General features: G+C 37.0%; 1 protein-coding gene across 1 annotated transcript in view; it reads left to right on the forward strand.

Moving 5' to 3' along the window:
• The window catches only part of prkcq (protein kinase C, theta), a 32077-nt gene extending 18750 nt beyond the window's left edge, over nt 1–13327 (forward strand). Inside the window, exons 11-19 of the mRNA XM_088645372.1 lie at nt 1073–1196; nt 2576–2730; nt 3322–3495; nt 4080–4171; nt 5017–5079; nt 5488–5626; nt 6200–6388; nt 11409–11537; nt 12874–13327. Of these exons, the coding sequence (XP_088501498.1) occupies nt 1073–1196; nt 2576–2730; nt 3322–3495; nt 4080–4171; nt 5017–5079; nt 5488–5626; nt 6200–6388; nt 11409–11537; nt 12874–13047 (1239 nt within the window). The 3' untranslated portion in view covers nt 13048–13327. The remainder of the gene's footprint in view (nt 1–1072; nt 1197–2575; nt 2731–3321; nt 3496–4079; nt 4172–5016; nt 5080–5487; nt 5627–6199; nt 6389–11408; nt 11538–12873) is intronic.
• The last annotated feature ends 5876 nt before the right edge of the window (nt 13328–19203 follow it).

Raw genomic sequence — 19203 nt, forward strand, 5'->3', positions numbered from 1 at the left:
TTTCGGCACAGAGTATGTACTATATTTTGTCATCACGTTTCTGAAGTGTTTTTTATTTTGTTCAGTATTTATTTTTCATTCTCCCTTTCCTGTGAATTAAAAAAATAAATCTTCCAGTTGCAGTGAGTGTGGCTACTTTTGATGAACACGCCATTGCTTGGTAAAAGCCATGTATTCAAGCATTTCATCACACATAAATAAGAAGAAATTACGTGGGCCTTAGTTTCTAACCAGCAGAAGAGAAACAGGCCACATTGTACAAACTACAGCACCTGATGAACAAACATTACTCATTGAGGTGCCTACACCAGTAAGATGTCAATATATATATTATATGTACTATCACTTTTCACAAACACCTCCAGACACTTCTTTCAGATGAAGCAGTAACTGCAGTCTTCACCCACACCGACACCCACTTCACACCCACTCAGCTGTTCATCTCTTAGAGCCTGCAGGCAAAATCATCATCAACAACTGTTGTCATGTGATGGATTTTAAGGCATCAAAGCACACACTTTTACTGAAAATGTTGTCTGTTATCTTTCCATCCAGTAGGCTGTCAGTTGTGTCATACAATTACTATAGATGTCATTTTAATTTAATTTCACTCCTGCTGCTTAACATTACACAGAAAAGACTGTAAGGAGATATCCACGAAACCCAGAATCTTGACTCAAGCAGTTTATTGAGTCAACACATCTCATAAGATGAGACGCTGTTTTGTACATTTTTATGGTATAGAATTTATATATTGGGTAAGCCAGCCATTTGTCAGCAGACACTGAAGGTTTGGAAGCCCACCAATGAATGATGGATTTATAATATATCATTATTTTTTTCTTCATTTTAAAACAACACGGTATATCTGACGATTTTTAAAATATAAATACATTTTTAAGTTGCTGTATTGGAAAAATACCACCATTCCTGCTGTACTTAGTGTTTTTAGTTGAACATTGGAGATACAGTTGAATTTCACTGAGGGATTGGAAGTGGGGGGAATATCAGGAGGTATTCTCTCACACAACAGGAGGTGAACTTTATCAAAATTAGTGTTTTCATCCATAAGGCCCGATGCAGCCGTGACACAGAGATCATTGGCAGGGAGGGGCCAGTTGACATCAGCCAGCCCGGTGTTATAAGAGAGCCATCTGGTGTTCAGCACATACCAGCGCCTGTATCCACAAGGAAAGGTAACATAACTCTGCCAGGTGGAATTGTGAATTGTGATGCCTGCATTAACAAAATTGTTCTTTGAAGAGAATGAAAAAAAAGAACACCGCAGTTCTTTTTGTAGCTGTTATTCTTTGTAATTTATAAGGGAAGACAGTCACAATTACAATGTTTGTAACTGCGAAGCAGAATGAAAACAGTCAGGTTTAAATTTCAAGATTATTAATCCAGAGACATGGTCAGGTGTTTCTAAATGGTTTTCCTTAACAGAGAACACATAGTTGTAATATAGCAAAACTAAAAAGAACAACATTCAATTTGTGGACCGTCTTCCATGTCAAACCTATATTGTTGGTCAATATAAACCTATATTGTTTGTTATTAGGTATCAGACCATCTTGCTTTGACTTCAGAAAGGTCTAAATGAAAACCAATGAACTTTCTTTTAAAGAAAAGTAGGTAATATAAAATCTGAAAAAAAGAAAAATACCATCAGCACCCCTTTACAGAATTTGGCACACCTAAATGAGCAATTTGATATATATTGCAGAACAGGTTGGTCAAGAAAAAACATTTGTAGGTGATGACCTAAAAAATAATAACAGCTATCAAGGAAAACACCAACAACCTCCAGAGTACGGGAGTGAAGATATCAAATATTTAAGATGGCAGAATTACTAAGGCTACACTGCAAGATGTAAACATCTCATCAGTAGGAAAATAAAGCCAGATTCTAATTCTCAGAGAAGCTTTGGATCATAGTTTAATGGACATTAAAGATAAATCTAGGCCAAAGTGATGCAAAGATTAAAGTGTGGAGAAAGGAACAACTGCAGCTTGTCCAAACGATACTATTTCATCTGTGAAGCATGCTGTCACAAGTAGGTTATATAATTTTACCACTCTGGCAAGTCACAGAGGTCACCCATGCGTGTCATGCTGAGGATATCCTGGCTGGCTTAAACCTACCCAGTCCTGGTAGTGCTCAGCCAGTTGTAGGCTGTCTCTTGGGAACTCTCTGCCAAGGTTGCAGGCCAGATTCAAACCAGTAGTATGTGCTCCAAATGAGAATTTCATTTGTAAATGCATGGAGGTATCTAATTTTGATTTTATGAATTTTAAGGAAATATAATATGTTAAAGCATAAGTGGCTATTGTGTGTACTGTCAGTATCCTTTAATTTGTTATTTTTTATCACTGCCTTATTGCTTTCACACTACAAACAAACATGCATCACTGATTGTTGTTTAATGTTTAAATGTATTGTCTTCCAACCTAACTCTATACTGGAATCAAGGACGTCATGTCCACTAATGTTTTACTGAATATTTTTATTGTGGGAATTTGAAAGATGCTGATTTCTATGACACCTTGGTATTGAATATATTCCTTCTTTTAGATCTCCAGGGAATAGCCTGGGAATGTCCCAAAGAACAGCATCAAGAACCAGAAATTCCTGAACCCACGTATGCAGTAGCAAGGAAAGAAATGCGCAAGTTTACCATTGATGATTTCATTCTACATAAAATGCTGGGAAAAGGAAGCTTTGGAAAGGTAAATAGTGGAGAAAAATGGCCAATCTGTGCTTACAAGACCATTGACAATTCATATATGCTAAGAGATGGCAGTAAAAAAAACAGGTTTTAGGCATCTTGTGCTGTTGAATTGCATTTTAAAGGCATACATTAGATATGTTACAAACCTTACAGGGTATTCAGACTGTTTAATATTTCTGCACAATGATAATCTAAAGACAAAAATGAGCAAGGTTTCCACATTAATGTATAATAGATGAGCATGGAATTGTGTTATGTAAAAACACTCCTATTGTGTTAATTATTTTTATAAAAGGCTTTAGTACATGTATGAAATACCACAAAAATGTGTATAGTTCACAAAGACTTTGTTTTCAATTCAAGCAGTAACTCCAGTTTTATATAGACGTGTGCACCTTGTTTGTATTGTATAATCCCGTTTGTTTGTACGGGGTATGTACAGTGTCGTACTTCATTACTGTATTCACGCAAGCCATTTGTCCTTTTGCTTAGAAGTTTTCAGAGTTAGAAAGGAACCGGTCTGTTTATTGAATCTGAGGGTTTTCGCTTTCAAATTTTAGACTAACAGCCCTCTTGTTTGACATTGCAGGTGTTTCTTGCAGAACTTAAGTCAAAAAATCAATTCTTTGCAGTGAAAGCTCTGAAGAAGGACGTCGTGCTGATGGATGATGACGTGGAGTGCACTATGGTGGAAAGGAGGGTACTGTCTCTGGCATGGGAGCATCCTTTTCTCACACACCTCTACTGCACCTTCCAGACCAAGGTCAGTTCACCCCTGGATCACCACCACTGGCAGGGCTGGAGTGAGCCAAAATAATCGTCAGCCAGCATTTTTATATATTGATTTGCGTTATGGGCATCACCGATTCTAGTGGTGCTCAGCAATGGGGATGACTTTCAGAAAGTGAATAATGTGAAATAAGTCACAAGCTTTTGTTTTTATTTTTTGAAATGTTTATGCACCAAAAACATAGTACAAGACAAAGTTTCGTTGCCTTATGAGTTAATTGAATTTCTCTACAGGGCAGTTTCAGCAGAGAGCAATAGTCGTGTTTTCCTGCAATTAAATTGTAGATTCGTTTTGGGGACAAACTCCATACCACTGAAACAAATGAAGGGCTTGTACTTACAACATGTTAATAAAGAAATCATCTGATTTTCCGTTGTTGCCATTGATCAGACTTAGCACACTAATTCCATAACTTATTGCTGATGTCTTATAGATGGTTTGATAAACACGAGGTCACCAATTCTTCCAATCGTGTTCACATGTCTGAATTTTACCAATTAATCATTTGCACAGAGGTAGCTCAGCTGTGATCTGATAATGTGGGTTTCTTTTGATAGGAAAACCTCTTCTTTGTGATGGAATACCTGAATGGTGGCGATCTCATGTTCCACATACAGAATTGCCATAAATTTGAAATGCCAAGAGCAGTGTAAGACATTTTACAGTTTTGTATATACATTTTTCTCATATCTTAGTGGAAGCTGAGGTGGCTGACAATATAATAAGTTTCTTATTGTCCTGTAATAAGTTTTGTTATGTTGTTTAATATTCCGTGTTACATTTACTTGGGATAAACGATTAAAGCACCTGTTCAGATTACTAGCTCAAATTAATTTATTTAGCCGATGCTGTGTAGACCACTTACATTTGTATTCATTCATACATTTTACTGAAATACCTTGCTCAAGGATGCAACAGCAGTGTCCCAATATGAGATGTGCTGGTTACAGTCCAGAGCCCTAACTACTGCTCCACACTGCTGTCCTGTTGCATGACATGTAAACATGTAGCTCTATGTGAATAATTTACAGTTTGCAATTACCAATACTTGCTTCAACCTTAATTTCATTATCTAAAAACACTTATATCTATGCAAATACAAGTTTCACTCTTTAACCTCTATGATATTAAAAAACAAAGGTGTAGGTGTGAGTGCAGGTGTACTGTACAAGCATACTGTATGTTCTGGGAGGTTGATTAATGAGGCTGATAGCAGCCAACAGGATGGAGATTTTACAGTGGAAAAATGTTTTTTGGGAAATTTAAGCTGATTGTGTAGGTGATCTGTTAGACCTAATGCATTATTTTAAAATGCAAACTTAATATTCAAGTTACGTCACAATTCATACATTGCAAAGATTTCTATATCTTTGAGAAATCAAAATTCTGAAAATAAATGTTAATTTATAAATGTTTAATAAATATTAAAAGTGTCATAGTTGATTGTGTTTAATCGACATTGCCCTTTAAAACTATTATTTATATCTGTTACAGGTTCTATGCTGCTGAAATTATTTGTGGTCTCCAGTTCCTTCATTCTAAAGGCATCATATACAGGTAAAATAAGAGATACACCAGGCATGTTTTCATTAGAAAGTAAATTGAACACAGCATACAATGATAGCTGCTTTAAATGATCGGAGATTCTGACTTGAGCAGAAAAGGCCAGTGTACCATCATGAATTCATTAATATATTTGAATTACAAACGTCCCTGACTGCTCGTGGCTATGGGACCTTAAATAATGAGAAATTGCATTGTAACTTGAATGGAAAAGACTAGGGTATGCTTATGAATTATTCCATTAATATATTGTAATGCCAAGTATTCCTGATCGCTAGTGTTAAAGGGACCTTGAATGATCAGAGATTGGATTCTAACATAAAGGGAAAGGGCCAGTATATCCTCATGAATTCAATCCATTGATATAATTTTGATAACAAATTTTCCTCATTTGTGTTTAAGAGACCTGAAGTTGGATAACGTACTACTAGATAAAGATGGACACATAAAAATAGCAGACTTTGGAATGTGTAAGGAGAACATGTTTGAGGATGCCAGGACCTGTACTTTCTGCGGAACCCCTGACTACATTGCCCCTGAGGTGAGCATAATATTAAACATCTATATCTAGTAAAATAATGCATCTGATTAGATAAAATGCACATGATTTAAAATCACCTCTACAAAAATATTTTTAAAAATTACTGTAGCCACAATCCAACTGACTTTCCTCTAAAATAATGTACAGTAGTATTCAGCTGATACAAATGATAATAATAATATGATATATATAGGTAGCAAAGTGGCACACTGGTTAGCATTGCTGCCACACAGCTCTAGGGTCCTGGCTTCAATTCCTGGAGTGTCATCTGTGTGGAGTTTGTATATTCTCCCTGTGTTTGTGTGGATTTCCTCCAGGTGCTCCCAATTTCTTCCCACAGTCCAAAGACATACAAGTAGATTTATTGGATTTGTGGAAAATTGGCCCTGGTGTGACCTGTAAAGGACTGATGTCCCAACCAGGATGTATTCTGCCTTGCATCTGTTGCTTGCTGGGATACGTGCCAGCATCCCCAGTGACCCTGTTTTGGATAAAGCAGTTGGAAAATGGACGTATGGGTGATATGTATGCCTGAACGAAAGCACATGTCACAGTGTGTGTTTTATTCTGTAGATTTTGCTTGGTCAGAAATATGGAAATTCAGTTGATTGGTGGTCTTTTGGAGTCCTGCTGTATGAGATGCTCATCGGTCAGTCCCCTTTTCATGGCAACGATGAAGAAGAGCTCTTCCAGTCAATCCGCACTGATGACCCCTTCTATCCAAGATGGCTCCCAAAAGACGCTAAAGAGATTCTTGTCAAGGTAAGAGCAACAGAATTTAGGGGATATATAAATCTTAACCTTTTTAATTGTACTTTTTTGTCTGTTGTCTGAAAAGATGAAGTGGATTAGAGATGTCTAGCCATACTGATTGACATCTGTTCATGATTGTTATAATTATAACACTTAAAATGAAGAAATAGTTGTGTTCTTCCATTCGTTTAATTTCAAACTGTTTGTACTACTATTAATCAGTGACTATATAAATATAAATTATCAATATTTAGTTTGAATGGTTCTAACACTTTCATATGTGAACATCCATACAGTATATTAGTGTTACCTGTCACTAATCTGCTCTTTAATCACTATCCCTTGAATTAATCAAGTCGTCTCTTAACACCGACACCGAAAAGCTTTTGGGTATAGAAGTGCCTCCTGTTACTGTTACATTATAAATGATAAGAAATCACATGTAAAAAAGCCACCTCTCTACAGTGACACAATCTGAAAGGTTTTAATCCAATAACAGTTTATGATACGATGTTTCTTAATATTTGGAATTGTCCATTCATTTTTCAATTATCTACTCATTTGGAATCTCCATATGACAATCAAATTGTTGTATCTAAACAATGTCTGTGATGAATAGGGACAAACAGGATGTTTTAGCTACTTGCAGTCAGAATGGTGTTTCTCATTTGCACATTGTGATCAAGCATCACTGAAAGTGTGATTTCTCATGAGAATTACCATTCTCATATACACAGACAGACCTGTTGCAGAAAGGTAGATTAGCTAATAATAAATAAATAAGCATTACATCTGTATAAGATATTAATAATTTATTTTGCTGCATTCATTTACATTCTCTGTTACTTCCCTATTTTTGGTTCAGAAAGAAGAAGTTAAGGTTACCGACTGGCAGCTCATAAAAAGTGTTTGTTCAGACACAGATAAAGTATATTTAAAAAGCTCTGTATTCTGTGAAACACCCAGGTGAATTTTCATTAATGAACTCTACAGTTATGGAAGATAGTTTACCAAACAGTCTTGAACGATAGTTTATTCTCTTGCACCGAGAATTCTCAAACATTTAACAATAAGATATAATAGAATAAGTCTCAAAATGTACGACTATATTTTTGACTTACCTCTAAATGTATTTAAAATGTATATTTTCGGATAAGTTAAATATACACATTTTGGATATTGTTTAATGTTTTGGCCTTCATTTTGATCAATTAATCATTCCTCACTGTGATACACTAGAGTGATTTTGAATAACTATGAAGAAATGAAAATGTAAAACAAATCAGAGGGAAAAGATTGATATGGAATCAAGAGAGAATGAAGGACAATATTCACACAGTACTGATATAGTACCCTTGAGTGGAAAATGTAGCACTCATTAATAAAAATTTAACCTATAAATTAAGCACCATTATCAAATTAAGAATTTATAATAATCACAACTTTTGATAATATTGCTTTTAACAGATGAATTCTCAAAAGGCAGGTGACAGACATTTAAGAAAATTCATGTATTTTAATTAATAAAATCTCAAAGGACAAGAAACACAGAGCACAGATAAGGGGTGAATGCACAAACTAAGGTAAAATAATTCGTGGAAAACCATGGGGATAGGACAGTTGATCTTCCTGATTTATATTAATGATATAGATTTTGGCATAGTGATTAAACTAGTCAAATTTGCAGATGATACCAAATTAGGAGGATTAGGAAACACTGTATAATCTGCAAAGATGGTATTTATAATGTAGATGAGTATAAAGTAATGCATGGAAGTAGCAAAAATATAAATGACCAATCTCAAATGGGAAACACTGAGCTTGAAGTAACAATTTAAGAAAAAAAAACTAGGTGTTTTTGTTCACACATTTATTTTCCATCTTATAGAAAATATAAGTAAACATTAAATAAGGCAAAAAGAATGTACAGAGATATAGTTGAAAGCATAGAGATGCCATGTTAAAAATACCCACAGATCAGTCCAAGGAACAGAAACCAAGTTCATTTCTGGTAAAATGAAAGTCCAACTCTGAAAGGTTAGAAGAACTGAATATTTTTAATCTCAAACAAGGAAGACTATAAAGTATTAAAATTCCCCAAAGGCGATACACTTCTGAATCAACACTAAAACAGGGACAACAGGAAACAAATGTAATCAAGCACTAAATCACCTGATTAGTGACAGAGTGCTTAGGTACAAGTGATAAAATGATTTAACCTGTTGAATCATGCCGTGTCAAAATTAAGAAAGAAAAACACAGAAACCAACTGATATTCACCACTTATCATGTCAACACCTTCATTCTGTTGGTATGTTGATGGCCGAACTAAATGACTTCTGATAGATTTCGCGAGCTTTGGAGTAAACTCCTCTTTGTTAAAGAACTGAGGCTTTGCATAGACCGGTGGTTCTCAAACTGTGGTACGCGTACCAGTTGTGGTACACGGAGTGCCGCCAGGTGATACGCCATATGTCCCTGGAACTTTGTTGTGTGCACTGAAAAATTGGGTTTTAATATTTTCTAATTTAATAAAATTAGTTTGTATCGAATACGCAGCCGATGTACTACGATACAGTGCGCGCTAATACTTGAGTGGACACAAGAGCTACAGTGTAATTCTATACCATTTTATAGGTATGCATGGTACGAACGCAAGTGACCAATTGTATTTAAAAAAAGTTATCTCCAGCAAATAGGGAGGTAGAGAATGTGCGTGATTTTGGACCAATGCCCAATTTTGGACCAATGTTGTGAGCACAGGAAAGCATAGAAATGCGTACTACGAACACTGGCAATCTGAGCACAGGAAAGCGTGATAATAGAAAAATATTAAAGAACTGTTCTAGGTTCATTTGAGAAAAATACACAGAGCGATTCTGTTTCGCTCCCATGCGCATGAAATATAAACTTCTTTTAACTTCTGAGACAAACCCCTGAAATGGAAACGGGGAAAAACGCAAGCTTGCGGAATGCTAAAGCAGGTAAGGCCCATACTACTTGTGAAGTAACTTTGTTTACCATTGGCAAAAGAGCTGACACGTATTATGTGTGGAGAAAAAGCTGCTGAAATGAAGCTGCTGAAATGGTGCTTTTTTATTGTTTATTTTTAATTGTTGTTGTTGTTCCTTTTGTCATTCTGTAAACTGCTTTGAGAAACCACCTTTAAAGGCACTATATCAAATAAAGTTTATTATAATATTTATTATATGTGTATGTGAGTGTGTGCGCGCACGCGTGCTCATGTTGGTCATTATGATTTTCAGGGGTTCCTATGAGAAGATGACTTGTAGGTGGTACTTGGATGCTTTGGTTTGGTCAGGGGTGGTACTTGGTCCAAAAAGTTTGAGAACTATGGCATAGACCACCCTGATCGATGTCTGCCAGTGTGAAGCAGATTTGCTAATTGTTCTAGAGAACAGACCAAGCAATGGCAAGATCCAAGTGTGATGGTGTCAGCAGAATTGTCTAGTCAGTATAGAGCTCCTTTTGTCATGATTGACTGCATGATCCTACATTGACCAAATCCTGCGACCTTATTTCCTGCCCATTATAGGGGCTCGTCCTGATGAAACTTTACAGTAGGATAACAGGTGTCCTCATCCTACAAACGTCACGACAGCTTTCTCAAGAGATGAGAAATGTTTGTCAGCAGAAATCCTACTCCACACATTAAACACTTGAGATCACCTGGACTGATGTGGTATTTGGGGCTCAGAGACCTGGGAGAGGATTGAGGCAGAATGAGGACTAATGCAAAGCATGTCTCCGTTTTATGAGTCGTACTGCTTTCGGTGGTGCCCACACTCGCTACTAGCCTCTGACCTGCACAGTAAAGCACCTGCGGATCATCAATGTTGATGACAATAATGAATTTGTCGTGTCTGTCCAATAAGATGTTGGTGCTCATGCTACAAAAAGTTGGTAATTTTCCGGATAATGAATTCAGGAATTTGTTTCAAGCAACTGCAAAAAGACTTAAAAATCCAAAAAGCCCTATACTGTATTTCTATAAAACTACTGTATACTGGTTGTGCATAAACTGATGTTTGTTTTGATGCTCAGTATGTATTATCAACAGTAGACTTGAACATAAGTCTAATCAGACTAATAAGAAGTGAGTGTTTTCTCTGGGTGCTCTATTTTTTCCTCACTCCACAACTGCTGCCTTGATTAAAACTTGGTGTCTCTTAATTGTCCCCTGTATGTGTGTGTGAGCTCATCTACAGTGTGCCTACCGTATGAAATGGACTGCTCTCTCATGCAAACTGTAGCCTGCCTTGTGCTCATTGTCTATCTGGTCAGACCCAGGCTCATCAGAACTTGAATTTGACAAAGTGGTTATTGAAAATGGTTGAATAAGTATTTTTCCTCTCAAAGGATGCATTTTTCTCACCTCAGTAGTTCAGTATACAGAAATGTGAGTGAGCATCTTTCCCCGTTGAACTTGTTAAGAAACTAAGTACTTTTTTGAAAGTTTTTCTTGTATATTGAACCCATTCAACAGTCTAAATATGTAAAAAAAGAATAATGACTTAATGTTTCGTGTAAATGAACTTTCATTGTCATTACTCTGTCGGTTGGAAGATACATTTCTAAATGCAGTAAAAGCCTTATCATGTCTTTTACATTGTTCATGCTATGCAAATAAATGTTTCTGACGAGCAAAATCTATCTGTAACTTTAAGATTAAGTCTTCTGCCTAGAATACCTTCATTAAATTCTTCTCATCTTAAGAACGTAATAAATGGCATAACTGGAGTTACCTGGTGTAACAGACGTTACTGTATATTTTTATCAGTAGTAAATGTCGAAAATGTAACGTGCCAAGCCTGTCAGATTTTACATTTGGCATGAAAGCACTGCTGCACAGATTCTTGTGTGGATTTTAACAAAGGATTCCTTGCATGTAGTCTATTATAAGGTTTGAATAAATAAGAATAGTGTGATTTATAAAAATAAGCGCAAATATGTAAAGCAAGGAGAGCTATGATCATGCAGTAACCCTGAGCTGCCGGTGTGATTGCAGTTATTCGTGAGAGAGCCGGAGCGTAGACTGGGAGTGAAAGGAAATATCCGCCAGCACGTTTTCTTCAGAGACATCAACTGGACGGTGCTGGAGAACAGAGAGGTCGAGCCACCCTTCAAACCCACTGTGGTAAGAGTCTTCACTTCCAGGAGATTAAAAGAAAAGAGTAGGAAAGAGACTCTTCAACTTCTGCGTCATGTCGGTGTTAGTGAAATGAAAGAAGACTGTTTTAAATGTGCATAGGCTTCTTAGATGATTAAGGTTTAATGGCAAAGAGTATAATACTAATTCAATTTATACAGTTATAAATATATGGTTTGGTAAGTTTTAAAATCATTATTTTAAAGGAATGACAACAGTTTCTCAATCAACTCTTGACGCATCTGTTTGTGTTCTTGTCAACTGCTTTTCACTGGTTTTCCAGCTTGATCATAGAAGACACTAGAATAAAATAGAAAAAAATCACAAACGTTTGAAAGAGTTTGAAATCAGGCTTTTAATTTTCCTAAACTTTAGATGCATCTTAAATCACTTCACAATTATGTCTCCTTTTAAAATCCAATAATCTTGATAATGAGATAATGAGAAAGCACAGCTTGTGAAATAAAACCAGATGGCTAATAGCAACAGATTACGCTCCATAATGTGTTTTCTGTTCTGATGTTTGTCTTTCATGAGATACAAATATTTTAAACATCAGGAAAATGTCTGTACAAAAAGTTCTGGGTTTTTTTATAAGCTGTCTGCGACATTTAGCAAGGTAAGGTCATAACCTGCTCAGCAGGACACAGCCAGGGATCTTTCTTCTGAAAGAATGGATAAATCAAAGCTGTTCTTATTCCATTTAAAGTTGGTTCTGTGAAGTGCTCATGTCCCAGCAGGGGGATCTGCTTATAGAATTGAAGGTCACCTAAATAATCACTCTCCATGTCACCTGGGAAGAAACATTTGTTAGTGCAGGATGATTTGTTCATTTTTAAAAAATGAATTAAAAAGAAGGCCCTAAGTTTTCTCCCCATGGTGCTTTATTGTGGTCTGATAAGTACAAATCTGGGGCTTTGGTTATACTTCCACCCTGAGGTACTACTGCCATCAATGGCTAGGAGTTGTTCTCAATAGATCTCTTTTTGTGAAGCTCAAGAAAGAAGTGTTCGTGATTCTTGCTGAAGGAAATACAATATTATCTAGTGAGGAAAGTGCTATGTAACCTGTTTACATATGGTCTGAATTTGGATGGAAATGATTAAGTGAACTAGGCTGTTCGGCAGCTGTAACTGAAATTCACTTGATGATTAGTCATATTTTCTATTTTTTTAGAAACCTTAGCACCACTCCTGAGTCTAAACTAATAGTTCTGCCATTTATGCATATTCCTTTTCTTGTGCTTTGATCTTCACATACATCAGAATATTGTGGTGAATATGTATGCAAATGTAACTGAATGTGGATTTTTTTTTGTTTTCAGAAATCTCCAAATGACTGCAGCAATTTTGATAAGGAGTTCTTAAATGAGAAACCGAGACTCTCTTGTGCTGACAGGGCCCTCATCAACAGTGTGGACCAAACTATGTTCAACAATTTCTCCTTTGTTAACCCCAAAATGGACAGGCTTAATAAGCCTGTAGAAATTGTTCACTGACACATTGAATGTGTTATGAATGCAATTCATTATATTCCATTTACAGGAGTTCAGTGTGTTATTTGTGACTTCCTTAATCAGAAGCAACTGTTAATTGCTAACCTCGGTCTGTGAAATCTTACTAATATGATTCATATGATTTTTGTTTCTTGAATAATGGTCACAGAAAATAATTTATTAACGAGGATGTGTTATGTCTTTAGATATATTTAATGTAATTTGTGTAATTTTTGCTTTGTTAGTGTTTATAAACTGGCAACATGGTTGCATTTTGCATGAAGATTATTGTGTACTGTGTAATTGTGCCTTTTTCAGTTGTTCACTTGCTCGGTCAGATTCTTATAATGGCAAACAAACTGACAAATATAAAGAGACTGTGCTTAGTACTTTGACTTTAGCTCGCTTACCCAAGGAAATGACAGTGCTGATCGGAGATCAACATTGTCCCGACCCCCCCAGAAGATTCCCAAAAACACAGATGCAGATTTCGAACACTGAGCCAAGATCAAGTCTTAGCAGTGTCACCTGAACCAAGCAGAAGGTGCATGTAACAAAAGAAAAACAATTAGAAGCCAGGCTGGCACTCATTTGAACTAGAGGATTCGGATATGTGGTGTATAAGAAGCACGTATGCAGCCGGCGACAAAATGCAAGTCAGCCACCAGGTGGCTTCACTGGCAGCTAGCAACAGCAGCATGCGTGGCAAGGTCGATTCGGAACTCAGTGGTGGGCAGTGGAAGACGTTGCAGCAAGCGGGGGGAGTAGTTCGGCACAAAAACAGGATCTTGCTGAGTTTCTACAGAAGATAAGAACGTTTCAGAAGCTGAAGTCACGGAAAGAGAAGGAATAACAGTATGGTGTTGATTTGGGAGGGGGAAGGGCTGACTCTAACCATTTTGATGCCAGCCAAAAGAGGGGGGGGGGGGGGGTGAATTGGGGGATCCCACTGCTGTAGCTGCATTGGCCTGGGCACCAGGAATAGTGTGGGGATGATGAACGACAAAGCCCGTATACGGTGCAGACTGACGCCACGTGCTCACTCCCGAGGTAAAGAGTAGGTGTCAGCGACCACAGGCTCCCGCGGTAGACAGTGAAAAGAAGGTTGAGTGAGTGGGTAAAGAGATGGAAACGAGATGTAGACTGGATCCGTAGGTACGATGGGCTGGACGCTCAGCCAGAAATGGAGAGAGAAGGGGAAAGGAAAGAGCGTGCGAGATTGGGAAGAGGGAATGGGCAGGGGAACCAAACCGATGCGGTTGCTCGCAGTTTCTGGAAGGCTTGCTGACGTTAAGAGACCTGAAAGAAAGAACACAATGAAGGTAAGATACCAGCAGCCCTGAGTGTGAAAGACGTTCTTGTGCGGAAGAGAAAGACTAGAGTTTGACCTCCACCTGAACTCTGTTCAAGAACACCATTAATTACAAACTTGTGCTCAGGGTAGCTTTGAACAGTGGCGTTAAATTCAACCAAAGAAATGAATGTTTACAAATCAACCCTTATACAAATAACTACTGTATACGTGATTTATAGGTTTCTACTGAAATGCTCCAATCTATAAATTTAGGACATTTCGCTAGAAATTTTTTCTAGGGGATGTTTGGAATATACCTCATTGTAGCATAGAAGGTTCCTTGAATAATGCTGTTTGAATAATCCTACTGAAAAGCAAAGGAGCACTCATGGGAAATGTTCTGCAATATGGACACTGTAAAGGAACAAATGTATATTAATCTACATTATTAAAGAGCAATCCAAATATATTTTGAACACTGTGTAAATATTATCACAATCTGTCCATAGCTGTGTTGCCATATTGGTCCATACTCGCATGTTCCGAAAGTAGTAGGTATACCATATGAACACTTACTCAAATGTATTAATCTTTATTTAGATTATTGTATTCTAAAGATTATTCTAAATAAAAGCATGCTCTTTTGTATAAAAGTGTTACATATAGTTTAGTTGTGAAAATATTACTAGATGATGCAAAATAATCTCCTTGTGTACACATACTGTCAGTGTTACATTCAAACAGATAATGAACACCTAATGCCAGGCAATTGACACACCCCTTCAGTACTGTGATATATAGTTACTCAAGAGAAGAGCATGGACACAGCCTGGGTTTTATTGATTACAACTTTTTAAGGTTTCAAAGTAAAATCAATTGTGTTTTTGTGGTAAATGTTGCCCTACTATAAGAGGTAGAAGAAAGCATGAACATGAAATATATTGTATTCACTGTTGTTATTTTGTAATATTGTAATGAAGTATTTTGTAATGTTTTGCAGTGTTAGATATTACCATGCATATCTGTGATTAAGCAGGTATTTTTTGTGAAATGTAAAAGAACATATTTAAGCTTTATTATTCATGTTAAATGTGTTATCCTATTTAGGTGTTTATTGCTTGATCTGTTGTTTTCCAGTCCAGGTCTTTATCAGGATTTTAAATAACCACTGGAGAATATGCATGAAACTCTCTAATAGCATTTATTTCTCTGTATATGAAACAGTATTTTATAAATATGTCCTGCTAGCAACTTGCATAAATTCAGCTATAAATGAGAAAAGTAATTAAAGATGCTGTTGAGTGCTGAGATCACTCTTTTTCAAACAAGTAGAGGTGTTAACCTCAGTGCCTTGGCTAAATTCCACCTCAATTTCTTTTTTGCTGGTGCACACTTTGCTGGTGCTGTGCATCACCGAGGTAGGTACTGCATTTCAGCATTGAATGAAGCAGAATCTCCTTCCATATGTAAAGTGCTTTGACATCCTCAAGAATGAAAACCTCTGTAAGTCACATTTAATTCTAATTATTAATACTAGCATTACTAGCTATTTCTCAGGCCACACTACTTCTCCTGCACATTCATTTTCTTTGCCAGCTCGACTTCAAGGCCTTTTTGTTGAACAACTAAATTTGTCTCTTATGAATGCAGACTGGGTGGCATGGTGATACAGTGGTTAGCATTGCTGTCTCTCCTGCTGGGGCCCTGGGTCCAGTTGTGAACATGGAGTGCTATCTCCTCCCATAGTCCAAAAACATGCTAGTACTGTATGTCAACTGGCTTCTGGAAACACTGACCCTAGTGTGAGTCTGAGTATGTGTCTGTGTCTGTGTGTCTGCCCTGCACTAGACCGTTTTATAAGTAGTTACAGTACCTTGTTCTGTTAATACTAGCAGCTCAGACGTCAGTGAAAAGAGTTTGAAACATGGTGAAATAGTTTGGTTACTTGTTGTGTCTTGCTTGCCCTAACCTTCACTTGGCCAGATATCCTCTTTTACATCCTCACTACCTCAGTAATCAGTCCATGGGCTGTTTTAAGGGTAACGTTGTCATCCCATAACAACGAACTTTGCCCTGTTGAGGCCCTTGCCTTTTTCTAAAGCTGCAGTAGTACTTCAAATATTCATTGGTTAATATAGGACAGTAGCAGTGTGGGAGGAGAATTGAATATCTGTTGCCATGACCTTTCGTATAGATTGCAACCCTGACTTAAAGAAAGCTATATTTCCGTTTTATTGTTCATCTATTTTTCTTATACATATTGACTCCCATGTCCTGATCAAGACGATGTGTGGAAATGAGAAAAAGTGCACACAGAATGCTTGGGTATGCGGTAAAAAGTTTTGGTCACCATACCATAAATCAGAGACAGCCTTTAAGAAAGTTTAAAAAAGGCAACAAGAATGATTATCTGCACATCTACAGTAGATACTCCCTGTGGATTGCCATATATGGATGGATTAAAGGAATTAAACAAATGAGACTTAGAGAAGATTTGGTCCATTTATTATATGAAAAGAGGTGGAGATAGGGTCTGCTCAGATACTATTTCACACTAAGGGATGAAACAAGGATGGGGCATTACAAGTGGAAAATAAAAGGGAACTAATTTAGGAGTAAGAACATGAAACAGTTCTTTACGCAAAGAGTGTGAGGGTTGTGGCAGTCTGGAACAGGCTTTGTGCTCCCTTAAGAACTAACTGGAAAAAATTGTAGATTCTCTTAGGATAAAAGACCTCCCCTCACTTGCAGTCTTTCTTACTTTCATACATATAAGCTTGCTGTTGTAATGCCACAGTTTCAAAAGAGTGTATACCTCAGCAAAGTGTACACAAGTATCATAACCTCATGAGCATATTCAGTTATTGTGAAGTGTTTTTGGTTTGATTTCTTTTGGCTTGGCCAGAGTTCATTTGTTATTTTAGACAAAATGCTGCAAAAAATACACAGTCTCGAAGAGTACCTCATTTCTTGACAGTTTTTTTTATTTCGTTTATCTGGGCATAAACTCTTTGTGGTGTTCAGGCTGTGACATCAGAAGCGGGAGGCATTTTTCCTGTGGTAAACCCGTTATCTCACACAGAGAGGAGTGACAGGAGTTGACTTACAAGAGCTCATGTATAACTCTCTGTATCGTAATTTTTCCGTTTAAAAGTGATTCCTGCAGACATTACACTAACACCCAGACACTCATACCTACACAACTATGTGCAATGCTGTGCACATTAATAATATAATAGTTATATTTTATAGCTAAAGGCAGGTGAATAGCTTTTTTGCTTCAGGTCTTGCAAGTTTAGCTCTTAAAATTAATACAGATTTTAAAAGGTAGGTTCAATTTAAGACATGCAACATCTGTGTTAGACTTAGACGCATACACTTAGCTGTATTACATGTAGTATTGACTAAATTATCTCCAAACAATAAACGTTTGAATAAAGTTTGAATAAATTATCTTTGAAAACATTCGTCTATTAAACAGTTTTTGGAACTTCATCTCATGTTCCCACAACTCAGGCACGTTTTGAAGAATGACATTAGCTATATCTCTCCAGTAACCTTTTAAATGTATTTAATAAAGATGTATCATAGTACTGTACGTGTTCAGAACAGCACTGCCCCCAAGTGGTGACATACAGAATAAAATGTTTTTTGTTTTTAATTCCTTCACCTTCAATGCATTCCTTCTCGCCTAAAATCTGAGAAAATAAGAACATCCACCAGTTTTCTAAACACTTCATCCAATTCAGGGTCACGGGGAATCTTGAACTGATCCTGGTAAGCAATGGGCATGACATGGGGTATACTCCGCATTAGACTTCAGTCCACCATAGGGCACACACACAGACATTAACACAGACTCACACAAGGGTCAGTTTTTCCAGAAGCCAAAGAACCTACTAGGTATGTTTTTGGACTGTGGGGGGAAACCAGAGCACCTGGAGGAAACCCATGTGAACACAAGGAGAACATGCAAACTCCACACAGATTGGTCTAGAATTGAAACCAGGGCCCAGGCACTGTGAGTCTGCAATGCTAACCACTGTGCCACTGTGTCACCCCTAAATAAAAACTTGAAACGTAAAAAACTGAAACGTAAAGAAAAAATATATAAAAACATGAGTTGCTAGTAGCTAATTGATCGGCAGATCTCATCTAGCTGCCATTCCTTCAAAAAAGAGAGTATTTCAATGTCCACAACATGGGTGGGTAGCTTGTTCTACCTATCCCCAAAATTCTATCTGAAAAAGTGCCTCTCACAGAGTAAAGCCAGCGTAATTAAATGTAGTGTGCAAAGAGAAACAATGAATCCCTTTGATTAGTACATTTTAGTTGATCATTTTTTGTCCTGAATTCTTATTTTAACTTTAATCTCAGCGGCATGAAATATCAATGTCTAAAAAATAAACGGTACACAAAGTGATTCTAAATCGCAGTTTATTCACTGTGTGTTAACCTATGATTAAAACAGAATTTTTATGTCCAATAAGAAATGGGAAAATACAGTTTCCTGTCTTTATCATAAAACCTGACCTCCCCGTAGCAGTGATTAGGGCTACACTAGTATCATCACGTTTCTTTCGGTAGAATTAAACCCTGACTTTCTCAATGAAGTGTCTCTCAGAGCCCAAGGAGCAACTGTCCTAATCTCACAACCTCATTAAATAGATCTTAGACTGCGACTGACCTGAATGAGAAAGTCAGTTGTCTAAAGATGACCAAGGTTAAGATGACATCACCTATATCTGTCTTCTCGACTTACCTTGGACTGCCAAGGAGATTAGAAGACACGGTTTGAACTGAAGTCATTCTCTGTCACAATTAATCGGATTTCAAACAGAAACGCTGCTCTGTGATCATTCCTT

The sequence above is a fragment of the Lepisosteus platostomus genome, chromosome 9 (assembly GCF_059453375.1).
Source record: "Lepisosteus platostomus isolate fLepPlt1 chromosome 9, fLepPlt1.hap1, whole genome shotgun sequence".
NCBI classification, from domain to species: domain Eukaryota; kingdom Metazoa; phylum Chordata; class Actinopteri; order Semionotiformes; family Lepisosteidae; genus Lepisosteus; species Lepisosteus platostomus.